This window comes from Macaca mulatta, chromosome 5, assembly GCF_049350105.2.
Source record: "Macaca mulatta isolate MMU2019108-1 chromosome 5, T2T-MMU8v2.0, whole genome shotgun sequence".
Taxonomy (NCBI): domain Eukaryota; kingdom Metazoa; phylum Chordata; class Mammalia; order Primates; family Cercopithecidae; genus Macaca; species Macaca mulatta.
Genome location: NC_133410.1, coordinates 152,006,329 through 152,029,047, shown reverse-complemented (window position 1 = coordinate 152,029,047; position 22,719 = coordinate 152,006,329). Strand labels below are relative to the sequence as shown.

Below are 22,719 nucleotides of genomic sequence, written 5' to 3'. Positions count from 1 at the left end.
AGGCAGGAGGGTCACTTGAGCTCAAGATGTAGAGGCTGCAGTGAGCCATGACCATGCCATTGCACTTCAGCCTGGGCAACAAAGCACGACTGTCCAAAAAAAAAAAGTGCTTTTTAGATCCATTTACATATAAAATTGAAACACAGTATAACTCCACAAATAATTCAAGTAAAGATTCTAAACATTGATGAACAGTCCACAGCAAAAATATAATTCAAAAAGAGGTCAGATGCAGTGGCTCACGCCTGTAATCCCAGCACTTTGGAAGGCCGAGGCAGGCGGATTACTTGAGGTCAGGAGTTTGAGACCAGCCTGGCCAACATGGTGAAACCGTCTCTACTAAAAATACAAAAATTAGCCAGGTGTAGTGGCAGGTGCCTGTAGTCCCAGCTACTCAGGAGGCTGAGGCAGAAGAATTGCTTGAATCCGGGAGGCAAAGGTTGAAGGCAGCAGAAATTGCACCACTGCACTCCAGCCTGGGTGACAGAGTGAGATTCGGTCTCAAAAAAAAAAAAAAAAAGAATTAAAAAGGGGAAGAAATCAAAGTCAAATATTTTATTAAACTCCATTTCCTGTATTCTAAGACATACTCTACATATACTTTAACACTTCTAATATTGGGGTGCAAATCTGATGCACGCGTTAACGTAACATTCCTTTTTAAACAAATTTCCCAAAAAGCTGTTATAAATTTAAAGATATGCCTTATAATTGATGACACTGCAGAAATGAAGAAATATGGTTATTAATTTAGAATGGTGACAGCAGCCAAGAAAGCAGTTACTCCCTAAACATAAATGAAACCTGATTCTAACTGCATTTTTCAAACAAAAAGCACATTACCATAAAATCGTAAATTGAGTAGCTGGTTATAAGAATGTTTCACCTTACTAATATAACACAACTCCACAAATATTGGTACAACTATCATCATACCTTTATTGCTTCCAGAATAGGTTCATAGAGATCTGGAAATCCAGAATAATGATACATCATACAGTGTATCAATTCTGTTAATTGTACTAAGAAGGCTGTACTGGAAGGCAGACCATCATTTTTGAAAGAATGAACCAAATTAACCACATGAGGAACAATCTGAAGAGAAAAAAAGGATAAACAGTGCTGACTTTATACAAATTGGTAACACATTCTCTAGCCTAGAAACAGAATACAAACAATATATGATCGGCAAATACTTTTCTGTATGTTCAGTCACAGAGTTTTTTTTTATTAAGTTAAACATTTCTAAAATATCAAGGTAAGTCTAGTTTTCGAAGTCACATATGACTGTAATCCCATATATGACCCCCCTCCTCATCCTTACACACCATCTAAAACATAAACTAAGGCATAAAATAGGAATCTTAGTCATTGCTGCCATTCTGAAAAACGCTGTAGGTTGAAATTGTTAGGGTTATTATATTTATCAGATCATTCAATGGGAATAAACGTTTGAAAAACAATCCTAGAATTAGCTAAAGAGCTCCATCTAGTGTGAATTTAAAATTTTTTACTTGAAAGAATTAAAAGTACACTGCACATTAAAGTCTACTTCAAGAAAATCTTTACATGTGTAACTAACATTGCAGCTCAGGTAATAAGATTACTTTTAGATAAGCACAGAGACCATGCCTTACGTTAGAGTGGCTATTCTTACTAACAAATCCCATTTCCCACCCTCCAAAAGATGAGATGGTTCTAAAAATAAAGGGCATCAGAAACTTCTGTTAGTTTTAAAGAACTGGGGCTAAAAATAAAAGTGAAATCTACAATGATCATTGCTCATAAACATATAGAATATTGTTAATATTGATCATCAGCACAACCATCTTCTTTCATTGTAAAATTAAACTAAAAAGTCAATCAATCCAGAGCCAATCATATCTTTAGGAGGTTATTAAAATGAAACAACTTCTATTTTACAGACATGGCTCTTTCCATTAGCCTGATACTATATTTTTTCAATTAATTTTTAATTATAATCTGATACTATATATGTACACTTCTTATGGTAAAAGGTATTTTCTGTTCTATTTCTAGAACATTTTGGGGTTGCTAACTCATGGTAAAAAACAAAGTTATAACTCTATTAGGGTCATACCATCAAACAGAAATAACAGCAATTATAGTAATAATTCATCAATTCCCTTTCCTTCCCACAAAAAGAACAATCATAGTCTTACAACACAGTGCTATTTCCATTCTGCTCTGTCTTGCTTTACATTTGTGCTTAAATCACACTGTAGCTTTTGCACTACCTTCTTTTATCTTACCTCCATCACAGGCATTGATGTGACCATAAAACTACCAGTTCCTAGTGAGTTCATTCTATTGCTATCACCTTTACATTTCTAAGCAAATATGAATTACACTTCTGTCGCATAAAGCCACATTTCTCAGATATTCTCTTGCTAAAAGTCAGAAATCTAAATTATTTTGTTTTCTCAAAGGTGAAGGGAGACAGAAGAGGCAAAAATTTTAGAAGTGATTATTAAATTTATAATTTCAAATCTGTCAAATTAGATTAGGTCTTTGTAATCAGGTTATATGGTTGTCTATTAGCATATCCTAAATGGTCAACATTATCACGACATGGAAATAAGACTTGGTCTTTCACAGTTATACAAATAAACTTCCAAGCAGGCTATTATCTTCTAAATGTGTGAAAGTTGATTTTTTTGAATAAGTGAAACTAAATGTTTTTTGACATTATTATAATACTAAAGTTTTTGAGGAAATGTTTAAAACTTATTTAATTAGAAGCTTTGATTTTTTTTCTTTCTCCATTATTACTATCTGTCATAGTATCTGTTTAAAATAAATTTATTCCACTGGGTAAAATGCGTGAGAAAAGCAACCTGATCCATAACACCACATATTCTAACATCAACCTTGGTTTGCCCTAAGATATTCTCAATGTATAATGAACTATGATGCTGATTCCAGATTATTGCTCATACTTAGCAACTCCTAAGCCCAAGTTCTTTAGTGAGTTATTTGGAGTTACAGGTGATCTAACTGCCACATTACCCACTACGAGATTAAGGAATGTCCTCAATGTGGGCAATAAACATTAGAATGAATGATAAAGTTATGTCAGAGAATCTCCTTCCTAGAAATTTGGAAAACATCTTGAGTTGATTTTTGTATATGGTGTAAGGAAGGGGTCCAGCTTCAATCTTCTTCATATGGCTAGCCAGTTGTCAAAGCACCATTTATTGAAGAGGAAGCCTTTTCCCCACTGCTTGTGTTGACAGCTTTGTCAAGATCAGATGGTCATAGGTGTGCAGCCTTGTCTGTGGAGTCTCTCTTGTGTTCCATTAGTCTATGTGCCTGTTTTTGTACCAGTACCATGCTGTTTTAATATACTACTGTAGCCCTGTAGTATAATTTGAAGCTGGGTAATGTGATGGCTCCAGCTTTGTTCTTTTTGCTTAGGATTGCTGTGGCTACTCAGGTTCTTCTTTGGTTCCATATGATTTTAAAATAGTGTTTTTTTGGTTCTGTGAAGAATGTCGTTGGTAGTTTGATAGAAAGAGCACAGCATCTATAAATTGCTTTGGGCAGTACGGCCATTTTAATGATATTGGTTCTTCCTATCCATAAGCATGGGATGTTTTTCCATTTGTTTGTGTCTTCTTGATTTCTTTGAGCACTGTTTTGTATTTCTCATTGTAGAGACCTTTAACCTCCCTGCTTAGTTGTATTTCTAGGTATTTTATTCTTTTTGTGGCAGTTGTAAATGGGATTGCCTTCCTAATTTGGCTCTTAGCTTGGCTGCTGTTGGTGTATAGGGATGCTAGTGATTTTTGTACATTAACTTTGTATCCTGAGACTTTGCTGAAGTTGTTTATCTGCTGAAGGAGCTTTTGGGCTGAGACTATGGGGTTTTCTAGATACAGAAACATATCATCTACAAATAGTTTCACTTCTTCTCTTCCTATATGGATGTTCCGTATTGCTTTCTCTTGCCTGACTGCTCTGGCTAGAACTTCCAGTACTATATCGATTAGGAGTGATGAGAGAGGGCATCCTTGTCTTGTGCTGGTTTTCAAGGGGAATGCTTCCAGCTTTTGCCCATTGAGTATAATGTTGGTTGTGGGTTTGTTACAGATGCCTCTTACTATTTTTAGACATGTTCCTCTAATACCTAGTTTATTGAGAGTATTTAACATGAAGGCAGGTTGAATTTATTGAAAGCTTTTTCTGCATCCATTGATATAACCATGTGGTTTTTGTCTTTATTTGTTTATGTGATGGATTTGTGTATGCTGAACCAACCTTGTATCCTAGAGATGAAGCCTACTTGATCATGATGGATTAGCTTTTTTGAAGTGCTGCTGGGTTTGGTTTGCAAGTTGAGGATTTTTGTATCGATGTTTGTTACATCAAGGATAAGACTTAAATGTAAAACCCCAAACTATAAAAACCCTGGAAGACAACCTAGGCAAAACCATCCTGGACATAGGAATGGGCAAAGATTGCATGACAAAGACCCCAAAAGCAATTGCAACAAAAGCGAAAACTGACAAACGGGATCTAATTAAACTTAAGAGCTTCTGCACAGCAAAAGAAACTATCAACAGAGTGAACAGACAACCTATGGAATGGGAGAAAATACTTATAAACTATGCATCTGACAAAGGTCTAATATCCAGCATCTATAAGGAACTTAAACAAATTTACAAGAGAAAAACCCAATTAAAAAGTGGGCAAAGGACATGAACAGATGCTTTTCAAAATAAGACATATATGCAGCCAACAAGCTTATGAAAAAAAGCTCAATATTACTGATCAGCAAAGAAATGCAAATCAAAACCACAATGAGCTACCATCTTCCTACCAGTCAGAATGGCTATCATTAAAAAGTCAAGGTTCAAAAAAAAGGGGAACACTTATACACTTGGTGGGAGTATAAATTCATTTAACCATTATGGAAAGTACTATGGTGATTCTTCAAAGAGCTAAAAGCAGAACTAGCATTTGACCCAGCATTCCTATTACGGGGTATATGCTGAGAGGAATATAAATCATTCTACCATAAAGATACATGCACGTGAATTCACTGTAGCATTATTCACAATAGTAAAGACATGGAATCAATCTAAATGTCCACCAGTGACAGACCGGATAAAGAAAATGTGGTACATATACACCATGGAATGCTATGGAGCCAGAATAATGAGATCATGTCTTCTGCGGGAATATGGATGAAGGTGGAGGCTATTATCCTTAGCAAACTAACCCAGGAACAGAAAACCAAATACCCCATGTTTTCACTTGTAAGTGGGAGCAAAATGGTGAGAACTCATGAACACAAAAAAGGGGACAATAGACATTGAGGCCTACTTGAGCGGGGAGAGTGGGAGGAGATAGAGGAGCAGAAACGATAACTATTGGGTACTTGGTTTAATAACTAGGTAATGCAATAATCTGTAAAACAAACCCATGTGACACGAGTTTACCTATGTAACAAACTTTCACGTTTCCTTGAATCTAAAAGTTAAAAAAAATGTGGAAAACAAAGCCTTTTCTCAAATGTCTTACACATGATTGTGCCTGAAGACAAGGACAAATAATTGATGTTTTTTTCTTGGAAGACTTGGCTAGTACACCCGCTATCTTAGTTCCAGTTTTGTTTTCTATTATACATATATATATATATATATATAAGGTTATTGCTTGATGATTAAACTCACCAAAATTAGGGCAATTAACTGCAGAAATCACTCATCCTAAGTGGTAATCTGTAATGTAATTACGTGCTAGTAAGGTTTACTTACTATAAAGCCTGTGGACTTTCCTTCAGTGGAAATGAGACATTGAGCAGCCTATGTGAATATATTCTAGATAAATAAAAACAACTGGAATTCTGAACTTCATTAGTCTCCTCTGACGTTTGTTATGGTGAATCAGTATTCCTAAGATTTTTCCATTGTGGGTTTATTGACAATGAGTTTCTAGTCCTATAAAACAGGATTAGACTTTGGAAGAATTAAGTAACCACACAAAGGCACTGTTTTCCTATGATGCCCTACGGTGGTAAATGGACAGTTGACCAAAATTACAATTTGTCATTTCTCATCTGCAGTAACTGATAATCAAATAATTGAAATCAAATAAAAGCCAATGATTCAGCTGGCTTAAAGTGGCAGGATTCTAGATGTATTTCAAAGGTCGGTCAACAGGATTTGTAGGATGTAGGCTGAGAGTGAATGAAAAGCTTGCAAAAACTGGCGTGTTTTCATACTTTCAAAATTCTAAAGCAGTGCTTTTCAATCATTTTAATCCTTCTATACTGTTCATTTGTGCAACAGACATCCATCAGTGACATCTTCCATGTGAACAGTTGTTGCAAGTGGAGTAGTTTGAATAAGACACGAAAATATATTCTTAGAGGGAAATCTCACAATCTCATTTTCTAGGAAATCATAAAGCTACATGAAAACAGATTTGGGACTAACTTGCAATATTTTTACTACATAAAAATGTGACTCAATATTAAACTAAATTTTCAAAATGAGGCTTTTTCAAAGTAGAAAGCTTATGTCACAACTTACCAAATGGAACGCCTCTGGAGAATGCTGAAAGCTAAGCAGCATGTGAGAAAGAACTGCAAGAGCACCAGGTCTCACAAGAGGAAACCAAAGTCGATTAAAAACCTTCAAAATAAGACAAGACACCACCTTAAGAATTTGTAGGAAAATCATTAATCCAACAGTGGTTATTTTCTTAGAGCTACAAATTACTTATATGAATGTCCCCTTCCTGGAAAGTTCTAACAAAACTTATGTAATTAAACTTTGGGAGAAGGATGAAGTGAGGAAATAACAACATGACAGAGATCAAGGGTAATGTAATTGGCCTAACCCAATTGTTAAAACTCCCCAACGAAATAAAAATTTGTCAAATTATGTTTACAAGGCGATAGCTCCCGAGTCCACCATTCATTCAATTCACTCAATAAATATTTGTTAAGCACATACTATTACTTGTCCTAGTTCTAGGAACTAGTGCTACAACAGTGGATCGAAATAAAAAAAAAATCTCTATCATACAGGGTTTACCATCTAGAGGGTAGGTAGAAACAATAAAAAGTAACACATGGTGGTAAGTGTTATTAAGAAATTTAAAGCAGGATATGATGAATAGAGAACGTTGTGTAGCAAAAAAATCTGCTGTTTTACATAGTGTTCAATAAATGCCTCATGAAAGAAGTGATATCCAATTATAAAACTGAAGGAAGTGAATAAGCCTTGCAAATACCTGGGATAAGAGCATTATAGGCAGGGCAAACAGCATTGCAAAGGCCTTGAGGCCTTCAGGCTGGTGTGCTACAGATGAAGAAAAAAGGGCAGTGTAAGTGAAGCAAGAGACCGAGGCAATAACAGTGGGAGATGGGACTAGAGAAGAAGTGGGCCAGAATACATAGGACCTTGTGTGATAAGTACGGGGGGCCAAGAACAGGAGCACAAAGGCTGCTGCAATCTTGCAGCAAGGGATGATGATGTAGGATCAGGGTGGTAGGATTCTGTCTGGATATATTCTAAAAGTGGTGTCAGTAGAATTTGTAGGATATGGGCTGAGAGAGAATAAAAAAAAAGATAAGAATAGCTTCAAGGTTTTTGGCTTGAGCAAGCGAAAGGACAGAGGAGCCTCTAGGTCTGGGAGGGAAAAATCGGGAGTAAAATTGTAGATAAAGTGAATCTGACATTCATGTAAAGACAGATGGATACATGAATATGGAGTTCAAGGAAGAAAAATGGACAAAAAATATAAATCTGGCAGTCGTCAAATTAGAGATGTTATTTAAAGCCATAGAACACCTATGCTGTGAGTATGCACTGGGAAGAAAATGGACCAAAGACTGAACTGTAAGGCATTCTAAAAGTTAGAGTAAGTACAGGAGACTGATATGCCTGTGAAGGAGGACAAAAATCAGGAGAGTATAATGTCCTGGAAAAAAGAGGGAGTGATTGACTGTGTCAAATATTGCTGACAGGTCAAATGAGAAGAGGCCTGAGAAATGACTTGTGAGTTTAGCAACACTGGAAAGCACTGGTGTCAAAGGTAATTTTGGTAGAGTAATGGTGGAAAAAGCTTGATTAGGTGGACCCAAGAGATAATGGAAAGAATGTTTTTGTATTGGATATTTGAAAATGAAAAAATTATTTTAATTACTTATACTTTTTTTTTTTTTTGAGACAGAGTCTTGCTCTGTCATCCAGGCTGGAGTGCAGTGGTGCTATCTTGGCTCACTACAACCTCTGCCTCTCAGGTTCAAGTGATTCTCGTGCCTCAGCCTCCTGAGCAGCTGGGACTACAGGCATGAACCATCATGCCCAGCTAATTTTTGTATTTTTACTAGAGACGGAGTTTTGCCACATTGGCCAGGTTGGTCTTAAACTCCTGGCCTGAAGTGATCTGCCCGCCTTGTGCTGGGATTACAGGGGTCAGCAACCATGCCCAGCGTAATTACTTATATTTAAATGACATTTAAAACAATTTCTAAAGCCTATTCAAAACTGTTACTCCAAACAAACCAACAATAACATACTCAAAATTAGATGCTTTCAAGGATACCACCCAAAGATAAAAATACTGATTTTATGAGTCTATATATTCTAATAGATTTCCACACTCCCACTTACCAGTTCTATTTTCAGCAAAGTAACATCTATCAAAATAGTAAACTTCTGGACAGCTGCCAGTCCTTTCAGGAGTGCAATTACCCATGTATCCACATGCTGAGCCAATGGCCAGGATAGCCAGTCAATCATTCTGAAATTGAAGGAAAACGAAACTATCATTATTGAAAATATTTTCATTTAGTTAGAGATAACAAGAGTTACAGTAGATAACCACTCACTTTGTTAATAAATATTTACTGAATTTGCTGGGGAAAAGCACTGACCAAGATGTAGAAGTGAATGTAACAGGTGCTTGTTCTCATGGAGTTTCCAATCTTGTAAACTGATAGTTTCTCCTATTCAACATATTTCCATAAAAATAATTTCCGATAAATTATTTTGCATAAATGCAAAACTTAAAATTTATGCTATATAGTGGCACAGGTTAGGTATTCCTTATCTGAAATGTTTGGAACCAGAAGTGCTTTGGATTTTCAATTATTTGCATTATATATTTACTGGTTGGGCATTTCAAATCCAAAAATTTGAAATCTGAAATGTCCCAATGAACATTTCCTTTGAGCATCATGTCAGCACTCAAAAAGTACTGGATTTTCAAACATTTCAAATTTGGGATGCTCAACCTGCATCAAGAATTTATTAGGCAAATTTACTCTAAAAAGAGCAGCCAAAATGTAATCTGAACTAAGATATATGAATATGAACCAAGATTCCTCCTTCCTGGTGAGTATAGTCTAATACGAAATGTACTGTTTAAAAAGCCTATATTTTGAACTGTGAAAGAGGTATCTTTATCTTTTTCAAAATCCTACTATACAAAGACAACAAAAAGAAACTTCAAATATATAAAAGAGCACTAAGTCTGTAAATATTGTAAAGGCCTCATTTTGCACTAATGGGTGCTTTTCTTGAGTACCAACCCAATTTAGTGGAAAAAAAAGAAAGGATCTAACAGAGACACTCCCTAAAGTTAGAGCTCTACCACAACGAAGATTGATACAACTCTTTCAGAAAGCAACTGAAGGATGGGCACGGTGGCTCACGCCTGTAATCTCAGCACTCTGGGAGGCCAAGGTGGCTGGATCACCTGAGGTCAGAAGTTCAAGACCAGCCTGGCCAACATGGTGAAATTCCATCTCTACTAAAAATACAAAATTTAGCCAGGCATGGCGGCACATGCCTATAATCCCAGCAACTCGGGAGGCTGAGGCAGGAGAATGGCTTGAACCCGGGAGGCGGAGGTTGCAGTGAGCCGAGATCATGCCATTGCACTCCAGCCTGGACAACAGAGCGAGACTCCGTCTCCAAAAAAAAAGAAAGCAACTGAAGCAAATGTTCATATAATTTGACCTAGTAGTCCTATTTTTGGGATTATATACTAAGAAAATAGAAGGGGGAAAAATGAGTTTTTGAAGCCAAAGTGACTGGTTTAAAAATCTCAATTTGCCATTTATTAGCTAGGGGACCCTAAATACCTACATAGGTTATTTAACCTCTCTGTGTCTGTTTCCTCACCTGTAAATTATACATAAACATGTTTATTTTACAGCACTGTTGTGAAGATTAAATGAATTAATCTACAACACTGGAAATACTGTGAATGCCCCTTTTCCACCAAATGTTAATACACGTGGCAATAAATAAATACCTTGATTGTACAAAATGCAAATATAAATACTAAGGACATAAATACATTACTAAAATAACAACTACTATGTTAAAAAGACTAACATCTTTTTTCTTTTTGAGACACAGTCTCGCTCTGTTACCCAGACTGGAGTGCAGCAGCATTACTTTGGCTCACTGCAAAGTTCGTCTCCTAGGCTCAAGCGACCCTCTCTCCTCGGCCATCTGAGTAGCTAGGACTACACAGGTGTGCACCACCACAACTGGCTAATTTTTGTATTTTCTGAGCTGGGGTTTTGCCAAGGGGGTTGCCTGAGCTGGTCTTGAAATCCTAGCCTCAAGTGATTTGCCCACCTCAGCCTCCTAAAGTGTTAGGATTACAGGCGTGAGCCACTGCGCCAGGCCGAAGGACTGACATCTTCATTGATACGGTTATTTTCACAACAATTGTGTTATATAACTATCTACATTAACACTGGAATGTTATTTTTATTAAGGTTTTTGCTTTTAAGATTAAAATGTCCATTCGGATATTAAGAGTGGTCCCAGTCCAAATGCAGCTTAACTACAAGTTATGTGTATGTTCCCTCTATTCTCTACACAAATTCTATTTCTTTTCTTGTTTTTCTGGCCTTTCCAGCAATGACGGTTACAAGTCATTAACGTAGTCCTTGACAGCTATTCCATATCTTCCAATTATTGTTGGAGTGATTCTCATAAAATGTTGTGGCCATTCTACTTATACAGAGTAGCAAAGCAGAGACACACTTGCATTTGTGTACAGAGGACATTCACTGTAGCACTGTTTATGGTATAGAAAAACTGCAAACAACCTAAATGATTGTCAATAAGGAAATGTTTAAAGATACTATGGTACTGATACTATGGAACACTATATAGAGCTTGAAATAATAAGATAGATGTACATGAATCTATCCATAAGGAATCTAAAATGGAAAGAGCTGAGAAATTGTTGAATTAAGATGGAAAAAACATACCAGTGCAGTTTTTTTAAAAAACAATTTTAGTTTAAAAGAAAATCATGTGAATACATATATGTAAATATGGACATAAAAAAGATGTAATCTAGAGGCAGGGTATGTGTGAGTACATCTTGGCTCTGTGGATTATTTGCATCATGGGAAGTCACACTGTCAGAGAAGAACCAGACAGGGCTCACCAGAATATAGGTCTCAAGGCCAGAACTCCCTCTGGCTCAGTCTAAAGAGAGTACTGAGAGAGGGTGAGAGCACAGAGAGTAGAAAATTCCACTTGGCCGTGGCTTTTCATTATCCTTCATTACTCAGCCAGCCTTTTTCTCATCCTTTCCATTTCTGCCTTTACATCTCAAAAGCTTCCATTCTTTACCTTATTTCATGTATGCCAATCTCTGGACCACCTATAAATAAACTTCGTATCAGATGTTATACAGATCAGAAGCTGCTGTGGTCTGAATGTTTGTGTCCCTCCAAAATTCATATGTTAAAATCTAATCCCCAATGTGTTGGTATTAAGAGGTGGGGCCTTTGTCAGGTGACTAGTGACTGGGATTAGAGGCTGAAGGGGGCACCCCTGCTCTTTCTGCCATGTGAGGACACACAGAAAGCTCCATCTAAAGGAAAAGGCCCTCACCACACACCAAATCTGCTTGACCAATCTCATGAAAAAAGAAAAAACAAAAAAGTAATATGGGATCTGATAGAGACACTACCTAAAGTTAGATCTCTACCACAATGAAGATTGGTACAACTCTTTCAGAAAGCAACTGAAGGCTGGGCGCCGTGGCTCACGCGTGTAATCTCAGCACTCTGGAAGGCCAAGGCGGCTGGATCACCTGAGGTCAGAAGTTCAAGACTAGCCTGGCCAACATGGTGAAACCCCATCTCTACTAAAAATACAAAAATTAGCCAGGCATGGTGACCTTGGATTTCCCAGCCTCCAGAACTGTGGGAAATAAATTTCTATTGTTCATAAATAACCCAATCTAAGGTATTTTTTTACAGTAGCCCAAACAGACTAAGTCAGAAAGCATTCATGAAATAAAGATTTGTGTATTATATAGCAGGTACTGTGTTTGGTGCTGAGAATATAACAATAAGGTATGGTTTCTGTCCTTAAAAAGGGAAGAAAAGTTAGGAAATTTGTCAACAAGCACACAATTATCAAATAATAGTACTGGCATTTAAACTAAGCTCTGCCAGGACAGAATGCCATGTTTTTTTTTGCCACACTTTAATTATATTCCAGTTCTGTTTCAATTTGATTGGACTTGCACATGTCTGTTTCCTCTCCGGTACAGGCAGGCACTGCAGGATAAACTATTTTTATGGTTAACTACAGGAATCTTATCCACCATGTATCAGTGATTATCAATTTGAATTCTAAGGACACTTTCTTTTAACCCTGGTATACTGATTTAATATCTTACTATTTAAATAACATTTAACTATATACTTGTTATTTACGTACTCCACGACCTATCTCCTCCATTAGATTGTGAGCTTGACAGCAGTAATCTCTCATGTATCTTTGGATTCCCAGCACTTAATGCCTGGCACTGGTAGGAACTCAAATTTATTAACTAAATGAAAGCATTTCTTTATATAGCTAAAGAAAAACACATGTAACTTTAAAATCGTAACAGTAAAACTGGCAAAATTATGAAAGACACCATAATCGTTTTGGTTTAATTGTAATTTATGGAGAATAACACCAATTTCCACTTTTACATGGCAGCTTGCGGGCTATAGGCAGCCTTCCCTTTTATTTGTCCCAATGTTTTAAACATTGGGAAATTTCACATAGAAAACTGGATTTCAGGCTTCTTTTGAAAAATCAAACAAGACTGGATTCCAATTTCCTTGTATCAACAGACAACTGGAGTTCATGATCAGTTTTCTCTTTTAGAAGGTACTTATGTATCCCATTTCCTATCACTTAACTTATACTTGGCCTATTTCATATTTTAATGTTACCTGTTTGGTCCTGGTATGGTATCTAGCTTTACATTTGCATTTCTATGGATTATAGAAAATGACTGTAAACATGATCACTGCTATGTTTGGGAAAGTATAGTGCACGGGGAGGTATAAAGTGGGAGGAGGATGGTAAAAATAAATATCACTATCCCTTTCAGTTACATTTTCTACATAAGAGTAATTACTTCAGGTAGATTATGGGTAAATAGGATCACGCAGGCTATACTGGAAACGTAATACAAAAACTGGGTACAACTCCCCATAGAAAAAAGTAGGTAAAAATTAATTTCCAAATATATCTTGAAAAAAAATTCCTAAATTGGGTACTACAACTGTTTTTGAAGAGGCTTGAAAATTAAGAGGACTGAATGCCAAGAAGTGGAATATGAATTCAACTTAGTAGGTGGTGGAAGTCACTACAATGTCTTGATTGAAAGAGAAAAATCAGGAGTCCAGATGATTAAGATAAGAAAAGTAAGTCACTGCTAGCAAAAAGACGAACTAAAAAACTGTGCAACGAAGAAAGCCTGATTTCTTCAGGGCAGTGGGGATAGAATAAGCGTCATTTTAAGAAATGTCCTAAAGAAAAAATCCAATGGACTTATTCATTATGTTAATCAAAGGGAATGAAAGAAAGGATGGAGTTGAAAATTGCTTATAGGTTTGTGACCAGATATCTAGAATTAGTGTCAATTTAAGTAAAAAAAGAGAAAAAAATAAACACCAATATCAGGCCATGAAGATAAGTTCTGCCTCTAAGAGAGTGGCCCTATGTGAGAAACTTGACTACCCTGGTTTGTGTCTTCATGGGTGACTATCTCATAACCGGGAGCCAGATTTAAGTTCAAATACCGGATTCACTGTTTATTACCTGAATGAGCTTGGGTAAACGATTTAACCTCTCAGTTTCCTCAACTATGAGATGGGGCCAATAACAGTACCTATTTCAAAAGACTGTGGTGAGTATAAATAGTTTATGTCATGTAAAGAAAATCTGCCACTATTACCCTATGCAATGAAAGTGATGGACCAACTAATTTCTAATTTCACTTCCAGCTGTAAAATCTATAATTCTCTGCATCTGTTTTACTAGGAGGAAATACAAGTTATAATGCATTCATCCCAAAGGGAAAGACACTTTAGTGCTGTTACAGTCACACTGACAAAAGTGTGCTGCTGCTTAAATAGGGCACAGAAGGAGTTACATTACGAAGAGATGAATAAGGTAAGAGTTTCTTAAGAGTAAATGAACAACGAAAACTTTACATAAAGACTTGGAAGTCAGCCACATACAGATCAGAACTGATAGTGATGATAATAATGGGAAGGAAGAAAATAAAAAGAATAGATACAGAAAGAAATTCCTAACAGTATGGTGTCAGATAAGAATTTCAAGAACAATGAATACAAAGATATCAAGGAGATGAGAATAAAAATACATATTATCAAACACAGCAAGGGGGATCATCATAAAGTAAAAGCAATGGGGACAGAGGTCACACAACAGGAAAAACATTTACATAAGAGTTTTCTCATACATACAAAGCACTTTCACAAATTTCTGAAAGTCAAAGAGGAAATGAACACTATGAAACTGGAAGTAAAAGTTACAGATAAATTGATTCAATTATGTTTAAGAGCATAAGAAGAAAGGAGAAATGCTAGAAGAGGAAGACCTTTTTAAACAATGAAGTGAAAAGGGGGATAAGGTGGAGAAAATCAAAGTCCCTAGAGTTTGTGTTATAGAGAGTGAAGTTAGTACAAATGCAGCTGAGAACTCAATATGAATACCTCAGTTTATATGTTACCTTATAATAATAATTTTATAACAGAAGCACAGAAACCCTTTTGTCCAAATCCTTATACTGTATTTAAATGTGCTTAATATACACACACACACAGGAAAAGAATTAAAAAACAAAAACAGTCAGGTATTTAATAAGAACAGGAAAACACAAAAAACTCAATTAGAAAAAAATAGTCATTGAAATAAAGAAACTCAGTAAGTAAGCTCTACAGATGAGCACCTTTGAAGAGAAAATTAGTGAACTATAAAACAGTATTGATATTCTTCCCCTCAGATATCCACAGGTTTGCTTCTTCACATCCTTCATGTCTTCACTTCATGGTTACCTTAGTGAAGACTTCTTCAGCCATCTTATTTAAAATTGCAAACCACTTCCCCACAATCTGTCCCCCTTCCTGTCTACTCCTATCCCTCTTTCTGTCTGCTTTTTTTCAAACATGTATCACTATCTAACGTACTAAATTATTTTACTTATTATATTTAATCAAATCAAAAACAAATTCAATTTTAAGATGCATAATTAGCTTATGTACCACCAAGGCAAGAAAAGTCATGCCAATTTAACTAGGACACGAATGACTGGGCATTTCTACATTTAAACATCTTTGAAATTAGAAGACATGTTGGAATCAATGAAGTGTGTTATTAAATTACTGTCTGCCTCCCCAAGTAGAATGTAAGCCTATAAGGCAGATATTTTTATCAGTTTGTTTGAGGACATTTTGAACACTGCCTGGCATTCATGGTAAGTACTCAATAAGTGTGGTTTGGATAAACGAATGAATGACTGAATAAAAGTGCCAAAGTGCTGAGAAGGGCAAATAATATTAAGATTATACCTAGAAATGTAAGAATAAAATTATAGAACATTAAGGATAAAGAGAACATAAAAGTTTCCAGAAAAGCTGACTACTCACAAAGGAATGAGTCAGATTGACAGGTGACTTCCCACCGGCAACAATAGATGCCCAAAGGTAATACAGTATTATTTTTAAAATGCTAAGAGAAAATGGCTATCAAATTAGAATTCTGTATCTTGCCAAATCTGAGAAACTGATTTAAAACTGAGAAAGAAAAAAAATACAAACAGGCGAAGGCAAACAGTGTATTACACACTGAGCCTGGTTAAGAGAGAAAGTAAAGTGTATACTTACTAAAGAAGAAAAAAAACGAAGAAAAATAGGTTGCAGGAAACAATGATGAGCAACGAAATTAGTGAAATACTGGATGCTGATAATCCAATCAGCATCTGTATATATGTGTGTATATTTTGGGAATTAAAGTTGAATTGAAAATAGATTTGTGAATTATTGGGATGCCTCTCAACGCTATAAGGTAAATAATTCCAATCTATTTGGAGAATATTTACATATGTCATTCCATGATTTTAGTTTTAAACATTCGTAAGTTTTTCATTACTCACAAAATACAAAGTATTTCCTCTTCCCCAATCTACAATTACCATTAATAGTGTCATGAAGAAGTACCTGCAAAGGGCTTGGGTCATACTTGCATCTTTTACATTTGGATCTGTAGTAAGGCTCCTGATGAGAACTGTAATCATCTGAAGAGGAATATGCTGCACAAGGCTTGCCAATGCTACAGAAGGTTCAAATGATGCATCTGTTTTTTTAATAAAAAAGAAAAGGAAACATGGCAAGTACGTTCAAGTATTTAAAAAGAACAACACTTTACAAAAAAAACAAAAGTAATTGCAGCAAAGGTGTTAATTAGGAAGGATTATTATGCTACACCCTCATGCATAGACTCTAATTTACAAGGAATGTTAAATTACAGGAATGAAAGATTAACAGTGAACAGCAATGATCACTCATACTATAGACAGAATACTAAAATATATTGCTATGGTTAGTCCATAAGTTACTTTAAATTTTTCATAATCTATCGACTTATTGTTGCACTGAAATATTAACCTGTAAATCACTAATCAGAAAGGAAATATAAAGAAACTTATATAAAGTATCATTTCAATTTCTACTTCAGACCCTCCAAAATAACTTAAAACTTATTGATCATTACATCTTTCTAAGGAAGATTTTAAAAAATCTCTTAAAGTAGAAATTAAGGTGACTTTTGGGGGCACTTAAGTATCATTTCAACTCCCGCTTCAGACCCTCCAGAATAACTTAAAACTATTCATCATTACATTGCTCTAAGGAAGATTTTAAAAAATCTCTTAAAGTAGAAATTAAGGTGACTTTTGGGGAGACTTTGCTTAAACTGGATACAAATTAAGCAAATCCAAGACAAGCACCTTTATTGCTACAGTTGAAAAAATTTGGTAGGAACCTAACAGTTATGACAACACAGGCAATAGAAGTAAAATTACAAAAAGAAAAGAAAAACCAACTCAGATACTGCAAATACATCGTTTGTAATTCTTTCATAAATATATTAAATTCATCAGAACATAGAACGCTTGATAAAACTCCACCTTTACTTCTGGTTCTTAAGATAAAAAGAGGAGACGTCCCTCACAAGTTCAATCTGAACAGCCAGACAGTCCCCGCTGGTGGTATAAATGAAGGAGAATGCTTGTACCAAGTAGAGCGGAAATGAACATGGTTTTGAATCTATTCAAACCTGAAAGGTCCAAGACAGAACAAGGAAGGTAGAGGTACTGGTAAAATTCCTGGGCGAGAAAGCATTTTCTAGGCAAGTATCATGTGACCCTTCTCTGCTTTCTGAGAATGCAGTTCATGGGCACTAAAACAAATATTTAAATCCTCATACTCTTCTTCCTTCCCTCATTCTATCTGTATCCCTCCTTTGTCTACTAGATATTGTAGACAAAAAATGTCAGTATTTAAAAACTTCATAGTTAACTGGGATAATCCAGTAATAAATTGCATAATCCATTAATTCAAAAATGAGGAAATACAAAAATGGGTGAAAAACTCATTACAAAAGGAGAGAGACACGAACAACAAATACTATGGTAAACATCATGCTACCATTAGTCACTAATGAATGGAAGCTTTCTGCAGTAGCTGTCATCCTCAAAGCATTCCAAATAACTTGAGCAGAGGCTGGGTAATTAAGCAACTTGTTTAGTGCCAAAGGTCTTAGACCTGGACGTTCTCAACCTTTAAAATGGGAACGCTGCCTGTTTTTAAAGTACGAGGTGACGTCCTGAATAAGGTAGTGAATGTGAATAAATCTGGGATAAGGGTATTAGGATTTGCTCTCCCTTAAGAATGTTTTCAGGGCAGTAGGAAAACATGGTGTGAATGTGTGTGTTCAAGAGAGACATATACTGAATTTTTATGCGATATTCTGAAAGATAATGACCCTTACCTGTGGAAGAGATGCTTGCAAAAACTTCCTGCAGAGAAGGCAGCAGTGTGGTAGGCTCGGCCTTCCAGATGTTCTGCAGCAAGTTACTCACTTTTGTCACCTGGGAGACATATTCCCGCAACTCTCTCTCCTGAGTGGACACGCACTGGAAGTGGCCTATCGTTCGAACCAGCTGTTGACAGAACGTGATGGACAATTTCCCTTTGGGGATGCATTGCACGAAGTCGGTCAGAAGGTCGCTCAGTCGGGCACAGAGCTGCGGCTCCGGTCTCTCACACACCATCCGTAACACCTCTACCTGCAGGAGGCTGAAGAGATCCAGCACCGACGGACAGCTCATAATCAGCTTCAGGCCGTTGTGAATGTAGTCCAGGATGGCTACATCCTTCCTGTCCAGAGAGTGGTAGCCCTGATGAAGGAGGCCCAACACAAAGGTCTTGTTGAAGAAGGACTCGAACTCTGGCCGGTGGTATCGTGCGTAGGCCTCCAGCACCTGGTGCCCCACCTGCCGCTGGAAAGGGTCCTGGCCCTCCAGGACGAGCCGGGTTGTCAGGTCAAACATGGCCTCGCACTGCGCCTCGTCTAGCCAGTGCTCCGCCGATTCCACCACCTTCCGCACAATCACCCGCTTGAGGGGCAGGGGATGCGAAGAACTCACAAGGCCCTCCAGGATCTTGTCCATTGTCGCCACGCAGCAAGGCCAGGGCCAGAGGATAAGGAGCGGGTGGCGGCAGCCCCGAGGTGGGGCAGGAGAGCCCCGGGGCGGAGGTGAACTTGGAGCGCCGCAGCAGCAGCGTGACGGGCCACCGCCACCGCCGCCTCAGCAGCCACATTTATGGGGCAGGGAGACCCATCCAAGCTGGGGCGAGAGCTGGCGAGCCTGGAGAGCGTAAGAACCGACGCCTGCGGCTGGCCTAAGGCGCCAGAGGCCCGTACTCCGCCGCCGCCCCGGGCCCTCGATCCCTCTCAGCATCAGCGCGGAGAGGCCTGTCGGGACCCCCGGCGGCGTCGGCGGGCGCTCAGGGTCCGGGGCTGTTCGCCGGTGGGTGGAGGAAGCGCGCCTCCGAGTTCCGGGTCAGGTGTGGGCGTCCAGGCTTCAGCAGATCGTGAGAAGAAGCCGGCTGTCGGCTGAGTCAGGAGGCGCTGTCACGGAGGGTGCTGGGATCAGCCGGGTAAAAGAGACCGAAGCGACACCCTTTGACCCGGATTTTGAAGTGCCGGCAAACAGGAAGTGAAGGACCTAGGAACCTCCGGCAAGGACCGCCCCTCCGCCCGTCTCTTCCTCTCTTCTTCCCTCTCTCCCTCCCTGCTTCCCCAGCTTCCGCCCGGAGTCGTAGACTCCGTTCCCCCGGCACTCGAGCCTCCTTCCCGCCCCGCAGCGCAGGTGCGGCGACTACCGCGTCACTGGAGAGTGTGTCGAGTCACAGGCGGTCTTCCGCACGGAGCGTCCCCGGCTGACGCTGCGCAGCTGGCTGCGACCGTAGGATTCTCGCCGGCTAGTCTCCGTCGGTTCCGCCTGCGTCAGGTTACTCGTGAAAACTCGAGAAAGTGCTATTGATGTGAAATCCGAGGAAAAGTGCATTTGGGGGAAAAGTAAGGAAAACTCAAAACTCGGATTGAGAAGACTTTGCCTTGGCTCATTAATCAAGAATTGCGCTTGCGCGCCTAAATGCCACTGCCTTTATCGTGCGATGTCGGTATTGAAGTAAGAGCAATACCGGCGGCATACCTAGCATTTAGCGGCCATCAGTATCAGTAGCAGGCCTCTAGCAAAAAACCAGTTAGTGAGCCTTTGTACCATATCGAAAATTATAAGCCGTCCAAAAAAGTGTGAGGAGAGTAAGGGAAAATGGCATATTAGAATTCAAGTATTTTTATTCCTGTGTCATACAAAAGAGTACTTTGAAAATAGAAAACCAGGTGGAAATACCACAAAACTCATTGTGTATGTTGACACTGAAGATGGTTTAAAGTAGGGAAGAACAGATGCAATCATGTTTGTTCTCTTTCATGCCAAATTCCAAAGATTCACAATAAGAGTTTGAACTTCAATCAGAGCTCTTTATATTGGAAAATATTGCCTAACTATATAGCGCCCTTCAGGCTTAGTTAATATAGTTGTGAAACTAGACATTAAGGCCCTGTAATACAGACAAAACTTTAAAGAAATAGGTCATTTAAAATGTCCCGTAGAAAAATGAACAAAATTCTGTTACTTCAGTTTGCTAAAGAGTGGTTTTTTTTTTTTTTTTTTTTTTTTTTAACCAAGTTACAAACACGATTATACTAACATATTTAACACGTTGATTATGGTAGTCTTACGAAGAGTGGTTTAGAGGAGACAGGAGCTGGGTAAAAGGGAACTTAAGACCAAGTTGAGTTGTAGGAAGATACCGAAGATAAAAGAGAATTGAGGTAATTGATCTATCCATCATGCTAGAGACAGGAATGATTTTGGAACTTTCGTTTTTCCAATAGGCAGGAGGTGAAGGTACAGAGATATTTGTCTTTACTGGGAATAATGCCACAGTGGAAGACAAAAATAATATAGAAAATAAACTATTAAGAAGGAAGTATTAAGAAGGAGCGTGGATTTGAGGTGGAGTGGAGGAAATTTGGAATTAGTCTTTGTGCTAAGAAACTAACAGGATGAATGAAGATTGCTGAATGGTACCAGTGAAGTGATTATTCCAAAGTAGACAAGAAAAAAATATTGGTAAATTTAAAACTTGACAGATTACTTTGAATTGTCTATAACATTTTCTTCTTTCTGTTAATACTAGGTCTTGAAAAATTAAATATTACAAAATAAGATGTCTAAGAGAACATAATGCTATTAATTCATATAAATTACATAACGTCATAATATTAGACTTCCAAAAGCACCATGACTGTATTTTAAAAATACCTGTTGAATGATAGATGCATGAAATGAAATATTAGGTTTTTATACCAAGATACTCAAAACTTATTTCCTTCTTTTGCCATTAGTTAAACAAATGTGTATAATACTCTCTTCTATAAGATTTCAGTTGAAAGTGGCCAACTTTAAATTTATTTTATAGCATAACTAAAAATTCTGTAATAATACCATGGTCCTTTTTAACATTTTAAAATATTTTCAGAAGTCTGTGGAAGATTTTTTTTTGCAGTGAGTCATGCCACTAATCATTGGATTAGTGGGTGCTATCGTAATGGGCATTAAAATTTTGTATAAAGTTTTAGTCTAAGGCCTCAATTGCTAATTACAGGTTTTACAAATATGTTAGATCTGAGAATGGGAGCTGAGTGATGGGGATGAAAGAAGAAAAAGCACAGGATAGGGAGTGATTATTGAGCAACCTCTGTGTTCCTGGAACTCAATATATTATACTTTACCCTTGGTTCTCAAAACAGGGTTTTGGAAGTAGATGTTAATAGCTGCATTTTATAGATAAGATACTGAAGCCAAAGGAGGTTAAAAAAATAATCACGTCTGACTCTAGAGTCTCTATTAATTTCCATCATACTATTAGATGAAAAGTGTGTGTGTGTTTATATTTGTGATAAGCAAAGAGAAAAGGCAGTTCCAAAAGCAGTGGTTAGAGTTGGCCAACTGCAATAACGTCATTGTGAGGTTAGTTTTCTCCTAGGAAATTTATATTATACCACCTTATAGAATCAAAAGCAAACTGATTTTATAGAGAGGACTGTGATAAATAAACCATCATATGAAATAATTACAAATAATCCCTGACTTTATGAAATTTATGTTCATATACGTTTTTTAAGTTGTAAAGAAAATAAGACAGGAAAGAAACACACCAACCACTTTGATATGGTTTTTGTTTTAATGATTTAAAATGGACACCAAGCTAATCTCATGACCCTATTTCATTTAATTTTTTTCACAGTGCAAAGTGAAAGCAAGTTTATTAAGAAAGTAAATGAATAAAAGAAAATTAAAAATTAAAAATATACCATTGGCTACTTCATAGGCAGAGCAGCCTCACTACCCTATTTTAAATCTTCAGTGCTTATCATCTTAAAATTCAAATGGCTACTGTTGACTTTAAGGCCCTCCATAAAGTTGCTCTTGTGTCTTTTCCTACCGTTCTCCTCATTTATTATATGTTTACAGCCTTTTTCTGTCCTCTAGAATCTAAGCTTCATGAGGTCAAAAAACAAACCTCTTAATTTTCTTAGTTACCTCTATATCTAGCAGTTAGAACACTAAACAATCTAACGTGTGTGTGTGTGTGTGTGTGTGATGGAGTCTCACTCTGTTGCCCAGGCTGGAGTACAGTGGTATGATCTCAGCTCACTGCAACCTCCTGGGTTCAAGTGATTCTCCTGTCTC

General features: G+C 37.4%; 1 protein-coding gene across 1 annotated transcript in view; it reads right to left on the bottom strand.

The window, feature by feature from the left end:
* The window catches only part of USP38 (ubiquitin specific peptidase 38), a 36,887-nt gene extending 17,678 nt beyond the window's left edge, over positions 1-19,209 (bottom strand). Inside the window, 5 exon segments of the mRNA NM_001260711.1 lie at positions 937-1,095; positions 6,561-6,662; positions 8,652-8,781; positions 16,550-16,685; positions 18,381-19,209. Of these exon segments, the coding sequence (NP_001247640.1) occupies positions 937-1,095; positions 6,561-6,662; positions 8,652-8,781; positions 16,550-16,685; positions 18,381-19,062 (1,209 nt within the window). The 5' untranslated portion in view covers positions 19,063-19,209.
* Between the last annotated feature and the right edge of the window lie 3,510 nt (positions 19,210-22,719).